The 24616-nt window shown below is 40.0% G+C and overlaps 1 protein-coding gene across 2 annotated transcripts in view; it reads right to left on the reverse strand.

Annotated features, from left to right (window-relative positions):
• Window positions 1–1609: 1609 nt before the first annotated feature.
• The window catches only part of THRB (thyroid hormone receptor beta), a gene marked incomplete at its 5' end in the record, with an annotated part of 45882 nt that continues 22875 nt past the window's right edge, over window positions 1610–24616 (reverse strand). For both annotated transcript variants that reach the window (XM_082285832.1, XM_082285831.1), the window contains 6 exons: window positions 1610–2296; window positions 3752–4010; window positions 8205–8351; window positions 11140–11345; window positions 12757–12904; window positions 16685–16785. In XM_082285832.1, coding sequence (XP_082141958.1) covers window positions 2055–2296; window positions 3752–4010; window positions 8205–8351; window positions 11140–11345; window positions 12757–12904; window positions 16685–16785 — 1103 coding nt within the window. In that variant the 3' untranslated portion in view covers window positions 1610–2054. The remainder of the gene's footprint in view (window positions 2297–3751; window positions 4011–8204; window positions 8352–11139; window positions 11346–12756; window positions 12905–16684; window positions 16786–24616) is intronic.

Below are 24616 nucleotides of genomic sequence, written 5' to 3' on the forward strand. Positions count from 1 at the left end.
TCAAGATGGAGCAAACATAGCCAACAAGAGAGGTTCTACAGCAAATATTTAAGAATGAATCTCCAGTGGTGTGTCTTCACTGCCACCTGCAAAAAAACTCCGAAACACCCCAACGTGGTTCATGTTCTGACAAAAAAACCCCTAAGTGACAACTTTAGTGCTCATAGCTCATCACAGGTGCATATGGTATCAAAGAACAGGGAGAACGAGATTCCACATCCCTAAAAACATGCCCAATAGCACTCCAAATATTTTATCAATGATGCAGGGAAAGAAGGGTAGGAAGAATTAAACACATATACCATGTTCAATTTATAAGTTTTCCTGAGTATCCTGTTTTTATGAGCAGATAAGCACATAACATATGGGTTCGGATATTGGCCATGAGCTCTTAAAGTCAATACATCCACTCCAACAATGCCCACAACTTGCTGGGCAAATGGGTCAATACATAGCAGAGAAAGAAACTGGTACAAATCAATGCGCAACATGAAAGAATGTCGGGTATAAGGCAGTGCAAAAAACATGAACTAAGTCTCTGGTTCCCAGGAAGAACAGAAAGATGCTTCCTATGTGTCATACAAATCCAGAAGATGGTTTAATGTCAAGTTTATAAAACCCAGAGACAACATCTCTGAATGGAGATGGATGACAGAGAGGAACCTCTGCCTACAATGTCCTCATCACTGGCCTCCAAACATTCCAGGACTGTGAGTACTGGCTTGCAGACTTTGGCAGCAGGACATTTTTGTCATTGCTCAGTTTGGTTCCTGCTAGTGCAGTTAGTGGAAATAAATTAAAAGAATCAAGAGAACATCTAGTCAAATGAAACACATACAGACACCAGGGAGGGAGAACCCAGCTGATCCACACACACACACACACACGGGAGAGAGTCAGAGAAGGAGAGAGAAAAGGTAAAAATATGGAAATAGGTTTAAGACATCTGCTGAAGATTTGTAATTATATATATATAAAATTATATATATATGTGCATATAAACTTTATATATATATATATATAAAACCAAAGGATTACTGCTGAGCAACACTATTTCTATTACGGGGATAAAGCTGTACAGTCTTGAGTGTTGTTAATAACACAGTTGGTTTCTGTCCCATCTGAAGGTCACCCCGTATGTTTCATTCTCTTTGTCCTCATTCTGTGAGCCCTCATATCCCTGAATAACTCTGAGACACTGCCTGCTATCCTGACAGAGAGCCTTCTCTCTCAAAGTGACGGATTTTCCACACACTTCAGAAAGAGCAGACCCCTCCACTCTCAGGAAAAGCACCTCAGAGGATCAAATTTCCCTCCTCACTCTAACAAACCTTCCAGTGAAGTTACCTGGAGTCCAAATTGAATAACTGAAGGTCTTAATATCTTATACACATGGGAAAAAAAAAGACTCAGTCCTTTCTAACACTCTGTATTATTTTAAGTACTTGTTTTATGGGGCACAGTTAAACTGCATCTGCTGGAACAAACCTCAGAGAATGATGGGATCATGATGATGATAAAGATCCTAGATCATAGTAGTAATTGTTACGATAGAAACAATCATGAAGACCAGAAATTTCATATTATAAATTGGTCAGTTGTACCCAGCAAAAGGAGGTAATACAAGACAGAACTGTCAGGGTCAAATTAACAGTAGCTGTTTTACCTTGAAGGCCAATTTATTTTTCTGCCACTTCCATCTCTCTCCCCTATTTTCCAGGCAATGATGGGTGTGAGCTGGTGACCACGCAAATGCTGGTGAATGAGATTGGTCTGTTCATATTTTCACTGTTAAGCTGTCAAAGCACTCACATCAAAGGACTGAAGAACAAATTGCAATAGTCACAAGTACCCGCATTATAGGGATGTTTTCATCCATGTGTATACAACTGCCCCCCAGCAACCCAAAAAGAAAACCCAAACAAAACCCCAGCCCCGTCTCAAGAAACAGAAGACCACAAAAGAAGAAGAACAAACAGGTGAGAAGAGCTGGGCAATGGGATGAAATGACAGCCAGTAGTGCGACGGGGGTGTGGAGAACCACTTCAGTCTCTCTAATCCTCAAACACTTCCAGGAACAATGGAGGGAACAGTTCTGTGGGGCACTCCACCTTCATGTGCAGGAAGCGGCTGGCATGGCAGGCTCCAATCATTCGCAGGTCTGTCACTTTCATCAGCAGTTTTGGCCAAAAGTGTGCAACATGGTGTTTTCTGTAATTAATGTAGTGTTCGAATGCCAGGAGGAAACCCTCTTGACACTTTTCTATTCTCTCAACGCAAACAAGGCCTGGGCGATCTGTAGATACAAAGCAGCAGAATTATCATTCTTACTTATTTGCTTTAAGAAATTCCTGATCATAGATCAGGAAAAATAGGATGATTCTGATGCTAGGAAAGAAAGGAGAGAGACCATGGACATTTGTGGCTCTGCCACAAACTCCTTTCACTCAGTACAACTCACTTGTCAGTACTATCCCTGTTAAAACAAGAAGATAATCCTTCCTTTCTTCATCTTTTGCTTGCTTTGCTCAGTTAGAGTGTAGCTGTTTGGGGAGTGTTTCCTTACAGTGACTCGAGCAATAGATCCCTGATTTCAGCTAAGGCTTCTATCTACATTTTTCTGTAAAACAACTAATAAAGAAACAAAAAAAATCCTTGTCAGATATCTAAATTACAGTTCCTTTCTATCTGTTTTTTCTACAATCTGACCAATAGTTTGATCATGCTTTGATCCCAGGTGAGCTGTTATGGAGCACCAAGGAACAACAAAGGCCAAAAATCCGGCTGTCTCAACTGGCAGCCAGATGGGGACTGGGAAAACTCCTTTCACAAGTCAATTCTCAGGAGACACTTCTGGGAAAGCAGGTCCTTTGAATTGCTTTCTGAAAGCCCTGCTCCTGATTCACTGTGCAGGAACCTAAAAAGAAATCAAAATGTTTTGACGGGGAAGATGAAGTGCTGTGTTGTGATTAATGTGGAAACCTTTCTATCTCAGATGCAGTTAATGCTTGTAAATCACTGATTGTGTATTGTTATTCAGTGCCCAATCTTCAAAGCCATCTTATAACAAAATCTTGCCAAATCTGCCACTGCCCAAGAATGGAATTTCCTCTTTGGGCTGGCACAATCACTGGAAGCATATTTGAACACATACTCAAATTGAGAAGGTTAGAAATTCTTTGGAAACCATATGAAGTTGTCTGTGCTGGTTTTGTATTATGGACAGTTGCAAGTGGCCCCAGTGTAGGGAAACAGCACAGCTCATAGATGCCCATCAGGAAGCAGTGGTGCTGTTAATTAGGAAAACAAGAAGGCAAGTCAAACCAAACATATGAGACTTGCAGAGATCTGTAGGAACCGCCTGGTGCATGACGTGACTCAGGGGAAGAGGGAACTTATCATAAGGACCTGTGTTGCTAAATTATCCATTTTTCCTATAAGGCAAACTGGCTCAGAATCAGAACTGATTTCTTCTTGATGATCATCCTGGGCTCAACTATAAGTACCAAATTGAGGAAGATGTGTTACCAAAACCACTTTTGAGTCCATCTCTTTGAACACTCTGAATTTTTTTCCCACTGCTCACCAAAAAAAGTCTAAGCTGCACTGGGGTTTTGAGAGAAAATTTCTCCCACATTACTCTAGTCAGCACTACAAGATCTAACATATCTTATTTCTTTTACGAAGAAGCTTGTGACAAAGACCAAAGAGTTTAAAAATGGTTGGGATCCCAATATATTTCCGTTCTTACCTGATGACATGAGCAGAACAGCCTGAAGAAGGGCAACCTCGGTGTCATCCAGGTTAAATGAAGAAAGAGACATGCCCAGGTCAAAAATGGCATCAGACACTACGCCAAGACCCCCATTTTTTAGCTGGCCCCTTGTAACCGCCATCTCCCCATTTAGTGTTAAAGTCTCACTCTCGGGATCATAGCGAACTGCTGCTCGGAGGGACATGATCTCCATACAGCAGCCTTTCAGAAGGATGATCTGGTCTTCACATGGCAGCTGCAGAAATTATAAATGGCAAAGAAAAAAATCATGTTTGTCAAACTGAGTGTCTTTTACAACTACAATAAATCCAGGAGCATGAAGCGGTGGTTCCCAGCCCAGGACGCTGCCCTGCAGAGTGCAGCTCCCCTCCAAGCACGCTGCTCACTGACTGCACTGCACAAACCCCCCGGATCTGTGTTCCTGCCTTCAGGAACTGCCAGCAGGTTAACATTCCCTGGTTAGCATCCCCACACACCCTTAGGAAATCCAGCAATGACACAGCTGTTGGCTCCCTCAGCTTACAACTTATCACAGCAGAATAAACTAAAATTGGGGCTGGTACAGACCTCAGCCATCCCAGTTAAATTCACTACCAGCCATACTTATTTCTTACCTGACCAGAGGAAAAGAAAGACATTTGAGAGGGTCTGTAAGAGTGGACTGTATTTTAAATAAAAGGAATTAAATAAATGTTTGTATCTAGAGGATATACCTCAATTGGTGGAGCAGTAATTCTCACTGCCCATTTTAACAACAGGAAATTTATTAATCCATAATAAATTAATCTACTTAATTATTTAATTAATCTTACTTAATCTAGTAAAGCTGTTCTCCCTGAGCTCACTACATTTATTGCTGGACAGGCAGAAAATCTATGGTATAGCTACAGCTTTTATGCTGGTGTATAAGCTGTGATCTTCAGGGCACGTGTCTTTTCCATGACATTAACAAAAGCAAGCTGTCCAAATTGTTAGATGTAGGTTCTGTATTTACAGAGTACAACCAGGATGCTGACACATGAGCAGAACGTTCTATAAGGCATGCCTTTATGTTTTCATAGGTAATTCAATGATAACAAAACCCACTAAGACAGTTTTGAGATTGTTCACATACGTGAACATCAAGGGTCCCACATATAAAAGAGAAACACACTTCTACTTGGCTTGAAAGGAGGGAAAAAGCCATCTATTTTTGATTTATATAAAATTATTATATTTACCTCTTTCGCAATTCAAAATGAAACCCCCATGAACTATAGGTTTACATGGCAACGGTGTACTTGCAAAGCAAGTGCATTGATTTGGTGGGAAAAGATGCAGAGTTACCTAATGCAAGTGGAAAGCTGTTCCCTGTTAGAGAAGAGTTTTAAGCACAAAGCTAGCCATGATCAGGAAAAGGAGTTGAGTCATACAGCTACTTTTCCAGCAATGCCAGCTTCAGGTGTGAAGCTCTTGATACACAAGAAAATTGATTTGTCCTGTTCAGGGCAAATCAGTTTCCCTACAGATGACCCTCAGCTCAGCAGCAGTGTGGGGGAGACTGCACAGGCACAGCAGCAGCCTCGCTACCCAATGACAATCCCACTGTTTGGCAGCAGAGACTGAAGGAGGGAAAGAAACAGAGTTAAAAAAATTTAAAACGAGAACAGATGTGTGAGAGGAACCATGAAGAGATACTGGAATAAGCAATGGCAGTGAAAAAAGGGACATGAAGGAAAGGAAGAGAGAAGGGAGAAGAAAAGAAATGAAAAAAATTTCAAACCTCTAAATAGAAGGAAGAATAGTAGAAAAGAAGCAAAAAACAGTAGAGAAGATATTTTGTGATGCGTCAGCTGTTTTATTAGTGAACCATTAAGTGAATGAGGATTTCTCTTTCTACTTGATCCTTCTTAAAACTTCTTTATGATAGCGGTGGTCTGACTATGCCTATCCTTCACCTGCTTCCCTAATTCTGAAGGATACATGAGACACCTGTTTCACAGATGCCAGGCCTCAGGTCTTATCAGCCAGTAGCAGGAGTTACCAGAGGAAGGAGGCTTGAACATCAGTTCTACTCTCAACTGTGCAGGTTTTAATGCTACCTACATTCATCACCTGAGTGTTGCTACAAGACCATCTTCCAGAAGTGGGGTCAACAAATATGACTGAAACTCTGCCATGTGTTGTCCTTTCCTCTCTCTCTGCAGGGAGCAAAAGCACAAGGCAGGAACCTGAGGTGCTCACCTCTGCAGGACACATGTGCAATGCAGCACCGTGGAACTCAGCTGAGCTGAGCTAACTCCAAGGGTGTTTACCCAGCTTCATCCACTGTGGAACCTCTGCAGCCTTGACATTTGAAACTCACATGAAACTTATTACATGCTCCTCAATCTTCATCTTCTAAGCAGAAAGAAAAGCAGGAAGGAAACAACAGCAGAAATGCTGAGAAGTAAATGAAGTTTTTCTTATACTTTGATTACTCTGGGACTGGATTCTTGTTTTGAGGCAGGGGCCAATGGATGCACACAAACTAAGCTGGGCACTCACAGTGCTTTGCTGGCTTCTGCATGTGTCCAAAGATGTGAAAAAGAAGGAATAATAGCCATGAAAATGTAAGTGGAGTGGCCATGGATGTTCCTTGTCATGTCCCCCTTTCACAGAGATTTACTACATTCTCAGACAGCTTCTGGAATTATGAACTGAGTTAATGTTTAAATGCTCTGCAGGTCCTATGGAAAAAATGAGGGGTTTTTCTCATAAAAAAATCCGCAGCCCACAGAGTATGCTTTTTAACCCATAAAGATATGGGTTAAAAATCATAATGGAAACAAAGTAAACAGGAGGGTACCCCTTCAAAAAGGAGCAAACATTTGTCATTTTCTTCATGCTACAGCAAGTGCTATGTGACAGCTTGGAGGACACCTGTCCCACTCCTTTGTGTTCATGAGCTGTCCCTCACCCTGCCATCAGATCTTGCTGTATATGGGCAGGTGTCAGGTTTACACAGTGGCTCAGCTGAAAACAAAGCCTGTCCAGCTGAGCCACATAACATACAGAGGTCATGCTCAGTGATGCCTTGACTTCTTCATCCATGCTTCCTGCCTAGCTCTGACACAAGTGGGCCCATGGTAGCCAGGAGGGGTAGGAGATGTCAGATGGGCACTGAAGTCTGTGTGTGACTGGCAAAGCTTTCTAAATTAAAAAGACTACCTTGGTATGTCACTGCAATTTCCCACCAACAAATGCCAGATCAGAGGAGACAGATTCCCTCAGATGCTAAATGCTGCAGGGGCCTCATGATCTATGGACATATTCCTTGTATTTTAAAATCTTCATGCTTGGCTACTATTTCATGCTTCCTTGACTTGATGGCGCCAATGTAGAGGCTGACCAGGGTGAGATATTTACACTATGACAACTATTGATATTTACCTCTTCTTGTTCTGTATGTGCCAGAGGACATACATAGCTCTCCCTGACTGACCTTAAAGAAAAGCTGCCAGCCACAGCAGAGTAGAAAGTAATTGCTGCCTTACCCTTCCTTCCTGGTAGGGTGTTGACCTCAAAGTGTGCAATGGGAGGTGTTCCTGCCGATGGCAGGGGGGTTGGAACCGGATGATCCCTAAAGTCCCTTCCAACCCAAACCATTCTATGATTCTATGAAAATTATTTAGATTATTAAGACTGAAATATTATTTCAAGCTGCAGTTCTGATATCATTTTTTAAATTGGGGTGTCAAGGGCCAGAGAGCGACGAAAGCTGATAGCTGCGCAGATCTTCTAGCCTTGGTGCCGCGAATCAGCCATTGCATCTGGTCCTTCAATAAAAATGATACCTTGGTACAAATGAGATCAGCCTAAGGCCTCTGCATTTCTAATGTGCAACCAAGCCTTTGAGTCTATTTACTATATATTTACATGTGAGTAATGGAATGACAATCCATTACTTTCACAGACTTCTTTGTGCACGACCTCCCCATTCAGGAAAAGCATGCCTAGGGAACCCAATGAGGCAAGTGCCACTCCTGGATAGGGGTGCTTTCCTGAATTTGAAGGATTTTTTACTGCATAAACCCAACTCTACAATACTGTACCTTCCAAGGAACTGGAAGATACGTAGGGAACTGTGTGCTGGAAAGTTTTATGAAACATATCAGCGATGCTTCTAGACAGTATCCTTCTGTTCATTTGCTTTGTTCAAGGCCACCTCTAAAGACACATCTGAGTCCCTAATGAACCACGATGACTTCCAGATTAACAAACTCAGGATTTCAGTAATCACAGGAAAAAGAAAACTCATGAAAGTCCAGATGATTCTAGTCCCATCAATTTTGAGTGTCTTTAATTTTTTAACTTTAGACACACTGAATTTTAAAGTTCCATGCCAGAGTATTTTGAGTAGTTTTTAACAACAGGCATATAAATGAGGAGTGCAAGAAAGTCTTCTTACCTCACAAAACATAGGCAACTTTTTGGCAAAATCCACCACTCTTGTAATCGCTGGTGTGATAATTTTTGTAAACTGGCTGAAGGCTTCTAAATCCACTTTCCCACCTTCTGGGGCATTAACTATTGGTGCCTGCCCAATATCTTCTGGCTAAGGATATAAACAAAGATATTTAAAGGAGCAATCTGTCTTATACTCTAAAAATCTGTTTTATACTCTAAAAAGTCCTGCTCAGTGACGGAAGATATGCTAAAATACAAAGCAACACTATTTTCTTTATAAGTAAAGTCCATTACATCACAAAATGAGAATTTATTTGTAAGGGATTGGTGAAAGAGGTGACTGCACAGAGAAATGGGTGACTGGTATGCTGCTACCCATCCTTTGTAGGCAGCTGGACTGTTGTGCACACACTGTTTCTTCTTTGTGTCTGTATCTGTGTACTTTATGGGTGAAGGACATGCATCTTTTGCTTAAAAACATAGGCATGTTTTTCCTTACAGGTGCTGAAAGCTCTCAAGTTTCTCTAAAAGCAAAGAGAGTTAAGGAGACATGTTACCCCTGAGAAGATGCTGCAAGCTTTGTAGAATTAGGCTCTATCACCTATTCAAAGCTCTGAAAGTCTCCCCAGAACAGATTGCCTCATATCACAGGACCCCCCCAGGCAATTGCCAAGGCCAGTTTCCAAAAGGCTAAAATAACTTATGTGCAAGGTAAAACAACTTATGAGCAAGAACCAGCTAACCTAAAGGTGGCCTGGATAATGCAAATAGAATTTGAACTCATCTGGGTAAAATTTTGGTTGAAAACCGCCTGTTGCATGACTTCAGCTTAAGGCTTCTCCAAATGAGAAAAAAATCATATTTTGAGGATTTCATTAGGGATATACAATTTAAAAGTTTCAAGCAGAATCTGTAATGAGTGGTTTTTTATTCCAACTGCACTTGAACTTGTTCATCGGGTTTTTATGCAGCTGGTCAATGTTACCATGTATTTTAAAAACAGGCATATCAAAGCTGTTTTGTTTGTCAAGTGTGGCTTTGCAGTTACAAAAGACCTACCAACCACCACACAGAGGTTTCATTCTGTTCACATTAAAAAACAGAAAAAATCCAGAGAAGTAGACCTTTAAGACTGATGGGCCCCATGGCATTTATATGAGACACTTAAACAGGGGAGGTGCTGAAAGTACTGTCTGTAATAAAAACTTGTGTTCAACTACTTTTTAAAAGAAACACATCATAAAAGATCCTTCCACAGCTCTGTCACCAATGTGAATCCAAATCTAACTTCATACAAGAAAAAACTCAGCAATGTGTTAATAAAGCAAGCATGAATTGTAAAGGAACAATGAAGAGGACTGGGCTCAATTATCTGATGGTTTCTACTAAAAAACTCAAATAAACTAATTTCTAGACTCTCTCCCTCCCTGACTCTTGGGTAACTAAACCGCATTGTCTGTGTGCTCATGATAAACAACCTTCACCACTTCCAAGCAAAAAGACCAAATGCTTAAACCCACGCAAACCATTGTTATGGAGAAAAAGAGAGCACAGCATTTTCTTGGGAAAGGCAAAAAAAGTCAGAGCCATATAAAGCTAACACATGAGAGGGGAGCCCTTGCCACCTAACTCAACAGGAGAAGAGGTCAGGACCTCCATGAAGTTCCTGTTGTCAAAGAACCAGCCTCAGCTGCATAAGGGTAGATCCATAGCTCCTGGGGCAGGCTGTCATCTTCTCCTGCTCTTCAACAGCTCATTCCCAGCCCCAACCTCGAGCTACCCAGGCTTTATCCCAAACCAGGTGACACCCAAAGAACAGCACTCCTGTCAAAGCAACCAAAAGGACTACTTCAGCTGCTTCTTGATCTGCTCAAACCAGCACCACAAACCTTGCTCTGCAACACCCCTGGAAAATGCTCTCTTGCTTCTTGCCAGTGACAACTGGCTGTGGTTTCCTGACTGTAGAGTACTATGAACACATGTCATTCATATAGAAATTTAGATGGTGTCACTGGAATTAAAAAAAACCCCAACATTATAAAAGAGATCAGCTGCTTTGAATACATAATTCCTCTCAGCAATTCAACAGTGAGTTGAAATTCCCATGGCAAATTATGCAGTAGGAGCCTAGGCTTGCAAAAGGATGAGTGTGCTCTATCTGATTTGGTATACACAGACTGTTAAAGGCCCCTGTGTATTCCTGAAATGCAGCCTATAATCCCTTTTTTGTGCTGTGTAAGCATTTTGCATTCTGCACTTATTTCCTTTAAAAATTGATTTAGAAAAATCAAATAAATCCTTTTTTAAGGTTGAGCATCACAAATCACCATTTATTTTCTGATCCTTAGTTATAGGATGAAAATGTAAGTTGTTTTGTAGGCTGAAATCACAATGGCATAGTGTATGTATCATCCTGTTCTCACTGAAATTAATTTTCTTTGCCTAATTTATTTTCATTAATGTATTCACCATTAACCAAAAGAAGCAAAACCTATGCATTATTAACAAAAAATACCAGCTTTTATCTAGAACTTTATATTGTTTTAACACTTTCAATGTTTTATGATAGTTCCTAATAAAGACAACTATCCCTAGACAGAATATATTAAAAAAGATACAGTATGCATTATAGACTGCTTTTGTTCTTAATCAGGAGCGAAACAATTTTTCAACTTTTTCTTATCATAGCACAATGAAAGTATCCAGCTGAGTAAGCCTTAACATAGCAACATGCTCTTTATCTTTTGAAATACATGGTCTGATCAAACACTGAGGTTCAGGCATGAAAAAGGAAGTGATAACTACATAAAATCATCCTTTTCCCATAAACATCAGTACACTGGCAGATAAAATCTCTTTGGGGTTGCAATGCTGGGAAGGCAGAAGAAAGAACAGAACGTGGCTCCAAGAGCAGCATACAAGGCAACAGCCCTTACCAGAAATTTCCTTTTCTGCTTCCAGTGGCTTCCTTGTGCATTGGTGGCCACATGTGCTTCAGTAACAATTTTGATGAGCTCCCATTCCTCATCCGTTGGCTCTGGTTTGTGCCCAATGGTTTTCTGCAGCTCTTCCCGACGTCTCTTCTCCCGATTTTCTTCTATCAGCTTCCTTTTTGCCAACCTCTTACTGTCATCCAACACCACTAGAAGGGGAAAAAACATACAAAAATGGCAGGAAGCTGTTAAGGTTGTCAGAACTTTGGTCTTTTCTGTGCCTGAGGTACCAGTTGGTTACAAACACCTTAACTAATCAGTAAGGAAGTGCCTTGGCAAGACCCACAGTTGAGACAGTTCTCTTATTTCTCCCTTCAAACTTCATTATCTCAGAAGCCTGGATAGCAAAGAATGACTTACCTTCCTGGTAATGCTTTGTATACTGCCATTGCCCTCAGGGTATTCCACCAATAAAACTAAAATGCAAAACTTTGTGAGGTGTCAAAGTGCTCCTACAACTTGGACTTGAAGTAATCCATGTTGGGAAAGATGCACTTCTGTTTTCTTTAAAGTCATACCAGCACACTCACAGTCACTGCTGTGAAGTGCAGAACACTTTCTTGGAAGCCAGAAGAAGGTAACATGGACTGAAGAAAGTGGGAGTGCTTATTTACAGAAGGCTCATCTACCTGAATCATGACATAATCAGATCAACCTGCCTTTGGCTCTTTCCCTAATACCCAAAAATGGCTATATGGTGTTCCTGTAGAGTCCTATTACTTCCAGTGACCCCAGATGCACAGGCCCCAGGGCTGCTCTGCTCACCACTTCAATGGTATCCAGCCCCTCTCCTGAAGGTCCACCTGGCCACAATGAAATTGTCTCCTTTATTTATTTCCCTCTAGTCAGAAGCCACAGTTATACATTATATTAACAATGAAAATACTAAGTTAGACAAATTTTCTGTTGTTTACTGGGCCTGTTTTCCTATCAGTTCTTCTGCAAAGGATTATATTGGCAACAACCAGGAAGGCACAAGGGGATTTATGTGACTACTGGGGGTTTTGTGTGACTTCCTCCCATTTGTAGTAATTGAAGTTATTGGTGTAAACCCTTGTGCAATGGCAGGAAAAGAAGACCCCTAAGGGTTAATCTTACAGCCATATTTTCTAGTTCTTTAGAATGAGAGTCGAAATCTTTGCAGCAGATAACTTCTTCAGGGCTAAAAATAAAACAAACAACTGCAGGATGACTCATACAATGACATTCAATTTCACATCCTCCAGAATTTTCTAAACAAGATGTTTTTATCTCAAGCAAAGTGTCCATCCAGATGCATTTCTCCCTCCTCTCCTCCAAAGAGTGAACATTCCTACTGTTACTCAGCTTGATAAGGCCAGGAGAAGGTGCAGCCTGATGAAGGATAAACAAAAAATTTCATAGTCCTATGAAAGTGGCTTAATGCAGTGAGTGCAATTCCCTGGCACCAGTTATTAAAACCAGGAAAGTGCTCACAGTTCTACTTTACTTTAACAAGCTTCATCAATCAACATACTTTAAGCAAACACAAACACTGAAATAAAAAAGCTAAAAGAAAGAAAACCAGGAAAATATACTTACAATCTGTTGCCATGCCAACAAAGATACATTTTTTGAAGCGACATTCCTGGCACTGATTTCTTGTTACTTTGTCTATCACACATTTTCCTTCATATTTACAGGAATAGGTTGGATGGAGGTTCTTTTGAATGGTTCTTCTAAAAAAACCCTAAGTGCAAGAAATAAATACATTGGAAAACATTAGCACTGAGCAATTTTTAAAAATTGGGAGATGCTTTGGTTTGTTAGACATGTACCTAAGTATGCAAGATAACACACTTAATTCCCTGAAACTCTCAAAACTCTCAAATCTGTTTTATAGTGTTAGCATTTCTCTTGATTTTCCTTAAAAATTATAAACACATAGACATCTTAGGTAAGTACAGGTGTAAGTAATGCTGTCTTGAGGCACAAATACTGTGTACATATCTTCTCATAGTCTTATGTTTTACTGCATTAATTTTTTTTGTATATGTAGTATTTTATTTTGAGCCTCTTTCCAAATTCTGTAATCATCTTGAAGGATATTAAAAGGCATACACATAGTTTTAATTAAAGAGCAGCTTCTGCAGATAGTAAAAATGGTGGTGTGTTTGTGCTATTAAAGGATTGAGCACAAACAGTTCTACTCCTTTCTTTCCATAAAAGCCAAATAACCAACCAACGAACCAACCAAATCTGGGCAAGACAAAGATTTTGCAAATACAGTCTACACAATCTTTGACAACAGTGGATCCTTAATTTATAAATCATTTCTGATAAGCAGATTTAATTTGTATTTACCACAGAATTTCAAAAGCCCCATCACGACCAAAGATTCCTCTCTATATCTATCTATCTATCTATCTATCTATCTATCTATCTATCTAATTTATCATAATACAGATATATATTGCAAATTTAAACAGATCCTAAGACCACATGAACTAATGCAACTCCACTGAATTCACTCATTTACACAACCCATAAAGCCTCGTTGTAGGTAAAGAAATCAGCTAAAATTTATCTCTGAACATTATGGACATAATCTCAGTAATAATTTCAACATGACTTTTCTCACTGACTTTTGCAAGGGCTGGATAAACTCCCCAAGACTGCAAGATATGAACAAGATAGGCTGTAAAGCAAGAAATGTAGATTTCACTTAAATTTCAAGTTTCATCGTTATTTGAGACTGTCTACATTCAGCAATGCAGCTTGGGATCACCTTGATACAGAGAACACACTGATACCCTGGTCCTGTTTGACTGAGGCTGCTGAGAATGGCTTTGGTTTCAGCCAAAACAATGGCAAAATTCAAGTGAGATTTTACCTTATGAATAATCTCTTCAGCTGGGATTTTATCTAATGAATAGTCTCTTCACTTCAGTAGGTGAAAGGTCTGTTTTTAAATCATGTAAAATAACACCCAGTAAAATCTTACAGCAGTGTGCAATTTCTTTTAAAATAGAATGTTGAATTAACATGCACAGATAAGTCTGTATTTCAGCTTGTACTCCTAACTCCTGTGAAGACAATAAAGAGCCTTGTCCTCATTAGAGTTTTATCTTACAAGATTCAGCTTGAGCTAAAAGTACAACTCTTTCTTCCTTAATTATGTTAAGATCTGAAATGTTAATTAAACTGAGTGGCATAAAGCTTGTGTGAGAGCCTTTGCAAGACTGGGACCAGTTGTGTTGAGATAAAATCCAGGAAATGATGGGCAAGATATCCTTATGTGGGGTTTGGAATAAGTCTCAAACTCTCATCTACTGAACACCCATTTTTGGTTCTGTTCTCAACCCTGTGATGAATTCCTAGAGACAGGATCTGCCTCTCTCCTCCTTGAAGACCTAAGATGGCTGTAGACAACCAGGGTCACAGGGTTATCAATAGTTACTGCAAGAGATGGAAAAATCTCTAATGAATCTCAGCAAGTGAGCTGTTTTCCAAACCTTGCACAGCATTTAATGTAGATGTAGCTTTATGATGGCAAAGCTCTCCATCACCTGCATTGGGACAGCCCATTTCACCTTCTCGTTTCTTTGCATTTCTCAGAAACTTTTTTGCAAAACACCTTCTTCGTTCATCTCTAGACACAATGAGTTAAAGAAGCTGCTCTCTGTGTCTGTCCAAACACTTCACCACAGAAGTGTTATTTTCATCAATAAAAGAAAGCACATTGTATTGTAGGCAGTAACTCTTCCTAAACTCCTTTGCTACGCACGTATATAGCATTAGGTGCAATGGGTAAAGTCTGGAAAAACATATCAGTGATGTCAGAACTCACTGTTCATTTGTGTTTCAATCCCTCACCATTGACTCTTCAGAAATCACACGTGAGGACGCTTTGTTCACAAAAGCACTTGCCAAAGCAAATCTTTGGCTGTCAGCCCTGATTATTCTTGTTACAAAACTAAAGTGACTTTGAGTAGAAGCAACGAGTAAACGACAAATTAATTGAAAATTGATTCTATATATTGTGTATTGATAAAATATATAACTTTGCTGATAAATCATACAACTTGAAATGTGTATGCAGCTCCCCCAAGAAACTAATTACTTTTTGCAAATTGTTAGTTCAGTTCCTTACGCACATAAGCATTATTTTAAATTGTACATCAGACAGAAGAACTGCATCTGAAGATAAAGGCAGATTTGTATGCTATGTCTCTAAAATAGCTGGTAGGCATAAAACTAACTACTTGAGTTGAAATAACAAAAACCTTAGCAGGAAAGCCAGCAAGAGATACAGCTGTTCAGCTGGGAGCTAAGTATATTTCATAATGCCACACTGCTACTTATGTCCCATTATATCTGAATTAAGTTGCATTCATACATGTTATGTATTGTTATCATCTGGTATACGGGACGCAAATGTGTAAGAATCACTTGTGCAGCTCCACTACTCTTTTTAAAGATACAAGTATTTTTTTCATACATTGTATGTAAGTGTATGTATAAAACCATTATGAATATGATCATGGATCTGCTATACATAGGCTATTTAGGTCTCTGTGCATTTCATAAATGTAACTTAGGGCAATGATGTACAACCAAAAGAACAACTTCAACACAATGTGTTGTACTGTGATGAGGGGCTCTAAAGCCAATCCAAACCCAAAATCTCAGATCGAAATGTTCCAGACTTTGTGGATGAACAGAATGAGACTTTTGTGGCTTAGTCTCATGACACTGGTCCAAGACATGTGTGGTCCCATTCATTTAGAAAAACAGTATTTTTTTATTTTCTGCAGGACAGAATAGCATTCTTACAGAATCTCAAGCTATTCAGGCAAATTCATGGCAGTGAAATCATGTAAGATGTGCCTGATTCTGTTACTCAATTTTTTTATTTACTTGCCCAAAGCAATCTCCTTTTTAATTTAATTTTCCATGTAGTCTTGGAGATGCATTTTAGGGCTGAAAGCACATTTCAATATGCTTAAGTTAAAGAAGTCAAAATCTTTTTGAAATTATTTTGGTTGGGTGTCAATGCTTCCCAAAGTAGTATGGGTACGTGGAAGGGATTTTGATTTTTGCTTCTTCACAGGGATGATGAGAGGCACTGGAACACTGCTAATCACTACAGACTCTTCATGGCCATAAGCAGAACCTCAGCTATTGCATAAACAGCTTCAGTGGAGTTGCTGGGAACATGCTGATGTACTCTGGCTGAGAATATGACTAAAGAAACATTAAAAAATGGAAATTCAAAAGCTAACTGTTAAACAGCAACAACAACAATCTAAATTTCTTGTTTTCTTTTCAGAAGCAAACACGGCAAAAACCAACTATATTCCTTATGCATATGAAGAGCAGCAGCACGGCCAGCTACGGCTTATCATCGGTACTGGATGTTCTTGTTAGCTTCTAATCTGTCTTTATTTGATTTGACAGCACAGTTCAGGAAGTCTGTATAATGGAGGAGAGCTATTTCTGATTCCCACTTTCCCACTGTGCCATTTACCTTGCAACCTTCACAAGTGATGCAGCGATAATGATATCCGGTGGCTTTGTCCCCACATACTACACATAGCTCATCCTTGTCTAAGTAACTGGGTATATACCCTGCAAAGAAAAAGAGGATGTGGCATGTAAACTCCATATAAAATTATATGATACATTTGATATAAAAAGATTGTATTAAAATCCACTGCAGAGCTTGTCTACCAGTGCCATACTTCTGAACTCACTGAATTTCCTGAATAAAAGTTCGTATTATGTTACAGACTTAATTAACACAGCCTATAAGATCTTCTACTCTTCAGACTGATTCAGTGTCTATTGGTCAAGAAGGAAAAGCTGGAACATGATTTCTCTCTCCTGAGTGAAATACTATCTCAGAAAATATTCATTACTTCAAAAGATTTGATGTGAAATAATAAAATAGCAGTTAAGATATACAATATAATTCTGTTCTATATATCAGAGAAAAACTCGATATACTTGTATACTCAGATGAGAACCCAGGTTTCAGTGCGGCTGGGGGACTTGGTAGTAAGAAATATTTACTGACAGATGGTTCCTTTCAAAGCAGAGAGGTACTAGCAACATATTACCCAAGCTGTATTGATCACACCTGACCTGAACGTGTTCCACAGGAATACTTAACATAGCCTGAATTTAAAGCAAAATACGTGGACATTCGAATACATGTGTGTGTGTGTATACATGTATGTGTTGGAATGAAATTTTCTCTTCAGAAGTGGTTTACCAGATCCAGCCAGTGAAAATATTCCTGCTGTGAAAAAAATTGGCAAGGCTTGGTTCTTTTTCCACAATGACATTTGTTTTGAAAACACAAACATATTTTCAATTTGAGCAAAAAACCAAAACAATTCTGATGGCAAGCAAAAAGTAATTGTAACTACAGACAACTTTTAAATGGGGTAAAATACAAACCTTTCAAAATCAATGTTTCCATGACTCATGGACTTAAGAGTTTGGAACTTAACCTTCTGAAAAATCTCACTATGAAGACGTAACATGGAGATCTCAGATTCCCTTTGAGAGCAGAGAGAAAAGTGCACCTATTTGTATAACTGTGTAAGATTACTGGAATGTAGTAAACATTTCACAGAATCCCACAATGGCTGAGGTTGGAAGTCACTTCTGGAGGTCAACTGCTCCAACACCCCTGCTCAACACAGGACCACCTAGAGCCATCTGTCCAGGACCATGCCCGGACAGCTTTTGAGTATCTCCCGGGATGGAGAATCCACAACCTTTTTGGGCAATCTGTGCAAGTGCTTTGCTCTGTCACCTTCAAAGTGAAAAGAAAATACTATTTTATTATTCTCAGAAGGAGTTCCCTTTATTTCTATTTGTGCTCATTGCCTTTTGTTCTGTCACTGGGAACTGAGAGGAGTCTGACCCTGTCTTCTACAGTATGTACACACACCGATATGCCCCCTTGAGCCTTTTCTGCTCCAGGCTGAACTGTCCCAGCTTTCTCAGTTAGTCTTCATAGAACAGATGCTTCAGTTCATCATCTTTGTGGGCCTTTGCTGGGCTTGCTCCAGGATGTCTGTGACTTTCTTGTATTGGGGAGCTCAGAACTGGACCCAACACTGCAGATGTGTTTCACTAGAGCTGAACAGAAGGGAAGGATCACATCCCTCAAGCTGCTGGTGACGATTTTCCTAAAGCAGACCAGGATGCAATTTACCTCCATTGCTTCAAGGACACATTGCTGGCCCATATGCAACTTGCTGCCAACCAGGAACCCCCAAGAACTGAGATTCACCCTGCACTGCTGTGTTTATTATTTCTCCCCTAGTGCAGAATTTGGCCTTTCCCTTTAATGAAATTCAAGAGATTCCTCACATCCCATTTTTATAGCCTGCCTAGGTTGCTCTGAATGGCAGCACACCCATCTGGTGTTCCAGCCGCTCCTCCTGCTTTTGCATCAACTGCCAGCTGTCTGAGTGGAATTTATGAGTGCAGTGAAGGAGAGTCCTTTGGCTGTGGATGCCTGCAACACTACCCTTTGCCACTGGCTTGCTGAATTCATCTGTAGCACCACACGTGAGGCCAGACATGAAGCTTGCTGTCTTTATGCAGCCCTCACAGCAGCACGGGTTGGTACAGCTTGGGGATTTGGGACACCAGTCACTTGGAGGACAACAAGCAGCAAGACTCAGGGCAGCAGAAGGCTGTTGGAGAATGCTGCAAGAGGGGTGGTCATCATGTTCACGCAACTAACATGTCAGAGGGTCTGCTTAGTGACAGACAGTTTAAATTAAAGTGCTTTCCTAAGGCTATGCTTCCAGATGTTCTCCAGAAAGGAAAGCCCGAATCAGAGACAAAACGCTTGAAGCTAACTGAACTTAAACTTTATGGAGGCTGGTGAACAAATCAGGAGAAAGCAAAGAAGGCAGAAAGTATTTGTATGGCCTAGTTTGAGTGTAATTATGAGAACCTCAAATTATAGAGAACATATATCCCTCTTCTCTAAAATGAGGAAGCAGTAGTACTTGGAAGCCATGCCTGGATATGGGCATCTCAGGTCTGCCAATATTCCTACTGACATCTGAAAGGGGAGTAGGGGAATGAGCTGAGATCTTAATGTTGTATCCAGCCAGTCTACAAGACACCAGACGACCAGATTTATGTTCAGGCTACGTTTCTCCATGATGAACAAGTTATGCTTGGATAGACTGTGGCCATGTGACATTGAGGGATGAGAGACAGCAGGGTTTCAACTCTAATTACATCACTGACTCCTAACAGACACTGTGCCAGTGGGGGATTAGCAGAGGCTATTATCTCCATCCTGCCCCCACTTTGCTCACACCTGCCACTGCACATGCAACACATACACAACATAGAGCTGATAGAGTGGGCAGAAGATGCAGCAAAGGGATGCAAAATTTTCCCCTAAATTTCTCATAAAGACCAATGGCTTCTTGTTATTGCTGGTTACTACCATTCATGAAACACAGACTTTGCATAGCATAAAGTACGTCCTCTAAAATTCAATATCCCTGGTTAGCTTCCTCAAGAACTGCTTCTGAATTAAATGCCTTGATACTTCATTATTATACAAATTGGTTAGTGCTGCTCATGTAATGGCAACTTGTTCTACTGGAGGAGCAGGAGACCACTTGTCTAAACCGCTTCCTTGAATATATACAGTAGGTCATGCATATGACCACTGCTGTCCATCTCCTTCATGGAGTTTCATGATTTTATCCAATATAGGAAACAGTTTCCAACCTGGCAGAAGACACAATCTCCTACAGGGACTCTTAGAGATTAAAAATGGCATCCTTACATGCAACCACATTCCCAATTTTCTTTCATCAGAAGCATTAAATGCCACCTACTTAAGATACCTATATATTATGTTCAGTACTTCCACAGGATTGAGCCTATGTCACAAGGGAAGCACACACTTGGAACTCTTCTAGGGATTCAACAGGGAACAAGAATAAAAAAATCTTATCCCAAGAAATCATTGGCAACAAAAGTATGCAATACACATATCTTTTCTTTCTATTACAGTTTTCTATACTTATAAGACTTCTTCCAAGAGCTAATAGGGTCAGAAAAAGCTAGCGTGGGAAAACTGGACCTTCAGTATTATTTTTAAAAGATACAATTCCGACAAATATCACTGCAAAAGGAGTAAGTGGACTTACATTTAGTTCTGACAAACACTAATGTTCACTCTAAGTAATCTCTAGTAGTTGCAAATTTCCTGTATGACCTCTGTATAAATTCAATACAATTTCATTTGAAACACATGCAGATAAACAGACTTAGTACATTTTCTCTGCTTCTCAGACTTAGAAACAGTATTAGCAGGAAGAAATTCAACATATTCTAAACATGGTACCAGCATGGAAGAAATGAATACTGCAGTGGAGATTCTTAGGGAAGCCATGGACAGCAGCAGAGTTGTGTGTTAGATGTTTTGAGGAAGGGGCAGAACAATAGACTTGTCTCACTCTTTGCATCATCATTAGTAACTTGTGTCTCATATCAACAAGTACTTTTGCTTCGTGTGTGTGTAATAAGACTGAGGCAAAACCAAAAACTCCCATGTGGAAAAACAGATGCTGTCCGGACAGAGTAACCCAGGTGCTCTCTTACTACAGAAGAATGTCTGATAAATCTCATGGGAACATCAGGTAGGTTCCTATTTCAGGTACTCATAATTTATCTTTTATTTCTTGGTCAAAACCTTTTAAGTAAATAGCTAAGAAGAACGGTTCGAGAGCAACACCAATCTCACTGAATAGTACAAAACCAGCCAATATTGTTCCTTGTTGTTTCAAGTCTCTGCTGTATTCAGCAACCTCATGGACTGTCATTTGTTGCATCCTGTATGATCCTGCAAGTTAATTATCTGTCAAGTATGACTTGACATTGTTTACCCGATGCCTACCTTGGATCTTTGTTTTGAGTGGAGAATAATAGTGAATGACCTTGATCTGCCATGTCTGCTGTTTCCCCTGTAGCCTAAAGTAACACCTTTGGTCCCCAGACTCCCACCTGCCAGTCTGCCTAATCTTACTGTCTTGGCAAGGCTAAGCACACAGAAGGACCAGTTGCCCCTCTCTAGAAGAATATGCCATATAATCCATTACAGCCAATCTTGAGAGCGTTTAAAATCACAACTGTAGCTTTGTAGAGGTATGGCAGGAAACAATTCCCTTCAACAGGAAAATGCAACAGGAAATGTATGTCTGCCCCAAGCAGCCATAAGGACAGAAGGAGATCTGCTAACCTATGCAGTCGTCTGAGGTATTCCTTCATTAATACTGTATGCATGCACTCTTGAACTACCATTTGCAGGAATGATGCCTTAAAGCAGCATCTATGACCCTGCACAGTGTAACGGCCTGGAGAGACACAAATGAGACGCTCAGTGGCTATTCCTCCATGCAACAAGGCAAAGAAAAACTATTTCAATTACAACAAACTCTGAAAAATGATAGTGTTTCTTTTTCCTCTGTACCAGGTACACATTAACAACAACAACAAAAAAAGCATATGTTGAGAAAAGTAAAGAATCAATTTCAGTTTTGTTCAAGTATCACTGCACATACTTTATATCTCCAGGTCTGTACAGATAATGTGATATTTGCCTAGGGAATTAATCCACACTTTAAAAACATTGTTGAACCAAACGGGATTTGACTACCAAACAGGGATATGAGTAACACTGATGCAAACAAATTACACCTGTCTACCAGATGTTCATTGTTAGCTTGTCCTAATCCACCACAGATTTATAGTTTGCAGGCAGAAAATACCATTTTTTGCTATTGCAGAAGGACACTTACATTTCCAGACCATTATTCAGTATTTTAATTTTCACTGTACACTGGCAAATTCATGTATTAAATATATTCCCTGAAATCTTTCTTTCCCCTATCTGGTATGGTTTGCATGACTAGAGACCACTCACTAAAATGAGGAGTTAGAACTTACCAGTAAGCTGGTATTCACTTACCAGACGCTGCAGTATGAAAATGAAAAAGATGAAATTAATTATTACCTTGGGAATCCCTAACTGTATTAAAACTGAAATGTAAATTTGTACTGCTGTTCTACTGCTTTCATAGTCACCTTGAACTCTTTACAAATTATAAAAAATTACAAGGACCAGCCATACATCATCTTTGACATACTTGTGCAGAAAAATCTTAAATGGAGTGTTTGTTGGTGAAAGCATAGAGCCAAGAGAGAAAAAGCATACTCCATTCTTATTTGTGCTATTATCAACATTGATCTCAAAGCCTTGTCTGATACACTGATCCTTGTTTCCCACTTTCTTTAAATTACTCCCACTGAGAAAAATGCCTTCTTTCTCCTTCGAGCTTGGAAGCACTGAGAATGTTACTGAACAGATTCACACTTTTCTTGTTAGCTAACTGGCTTGCTTGTCCTCAATTTTGATCTTTGTTGACATTCTTTGATTTATGAAATTACAAAAATTTGGCAAAAGATTCTGCAAAGACCAAATCTGAAACATTTTATAGTCCCTTTTCTCTCAACAACTTTTCAGTGTATTAGCTCTGTTCCTTAGGCTGAGTCAGAAACCTTATCAACAACAGTGCTTTTGCAGAGAATGTGCTCAAAACATTTTAGCCCAAACTGTGTTATCACTTAAACTTCTGCAGTCAGTACTGGACCTCCAGCCATTACCAACTACAGGTACAAAACACACCACTTCAAGGGTCAGATCATGCCATTTCCCCACCCCTCAAATTATTGAAATGTTTTTAGAGACAATATCTTAGTACCACAAGAAAGTTATTTATTTAGAAATTGAAGCTTCACTGAACAAAGCAACTTACTTCACTTTCTCATCCTTCTTCTGGTTGTGGAAAGGTTACAGTAAAAGAGATGAAAACACATTATTTCCATCGACTTTTTATTATGAAAGAAACAAAACTCCAAATGCATAATGATTTATGCAATGGATTATGCAATTTTTCTTAGTGCTATTTCCTTAGATGGGTGGTCAAGAGCAAAATTAGTATTTTTCAGCCTTGAATAATCGTTAACATACTGGGAGCTGCTCTGCTGCAAAGACCAGGATGACAAATTCTCAGTGTTTCTCTAAATTGATTATATCCACACACACTCCCTGCATTGATGAGATGACATTTTGGCATAAGCTTCATGTTACTTTTTCTTATCTGTTTAGAAAGTTCCCTAATGCTTTCACACTGCTGAGAACTCAGTTTGGACTAATTCAGTTTGCATACTCTAGTACCCATACAGTACGTATTCACAGCTGCACTTTAATTGCCTGACAAAACATAAAGGGAAATAATTATGGCAAATACAATTACAAAAATAACAACAATAATAACAACTTTCAAGGCCCCGTTCTCCCACCATACCAAGGGACCTTCAAAAGATGGCATTTACCTCACCGGTATCTCACTGGTATCTGGGAAGCAAGGTGAACTGCAGGGACGAGGAGTCGGCTCTGCTACAGCTTAAACTCAAGAATCCCCCCTGCAAACCCTTGGTTGGGGGGCAGCCTCTGCTTACTGCTCTCCGCCCCACAGAATCTGAAGTTAAAGCCTAACCTCATAGACACTTGTGGACATCCTTCATTAACCTTGTCCAGGAAATTACTGTGCAAAGGAAAGTGAAAGCCAGTTTTAACTTCGCAGACATCTCTCCTGTGTTGTCCAAATGTCCAAAACACTGTGCAGACACCAAGTGTGGGGAGACTGAGGTTTCTGGACTCCTGTACATATTTCTTTTGTACCTTCCTAGCTGCATTATCTCCTCCCTGTTGCTGGGTACACCTCCTCACAGCATAGATGGTGTGAGGAGATCCAGGGACATTTTTGCCTGTCTGCTCGGCCTTGGCACAAGGGCAGGGGGCCACAGGCTCCTCCAGAGCATCACCCATCCAGCATGCAGTGCTGCAAGCTCACCATGGCTGACAGCACTGTATGAGGGGGGAAATATTCCAGTTTAAGCTCTCTGGGATAAAACAGCACCTCGTTCTGATGACGATGAGCCCTGTTCTGCCTCTCAGATTTCACAGAATTACGCAGAAAACAAAGTGTATCTGGCCGCCTGTTTCCTAGGGCAGGATCAGGTCCGAAAGGGCTTCCTTAATAAAACAGTAAGCTCTTGCACAAATGTTGTGCTGTCACTTTTTAACAGCATACACCAGAGCACAAAAGGTAATGGAGCAACAAGTAGATGCAAAGCTAAACCCACATCTCCACCTCTTGATTTTCTGGACTACAATTCTTTTCTTTAAAAGTTAATTCTTTCATCGGAATTTCTGACAGATAGTCAGGAAATAATAGTTTTTAATGTACTGTAATAACTGAAGCAGCTTTCTTATATTTAGAGTAACTGGCTTTGCTTTATAAATGGGGTTTTTTTCCCCCTTAGTGACACATTGCTGGGG

This window comes from Coloeus monedula (assembly GCF_965178545.1).
Source record: "Coloeus monedula genome assembly, chromosome: 1".
NCBI classification, from domain to species: Eukaryota; Metazoa; Chordata; class Aves; order Passeriformes; family Corvidae; genus Coloeus; species Coloeus monedula.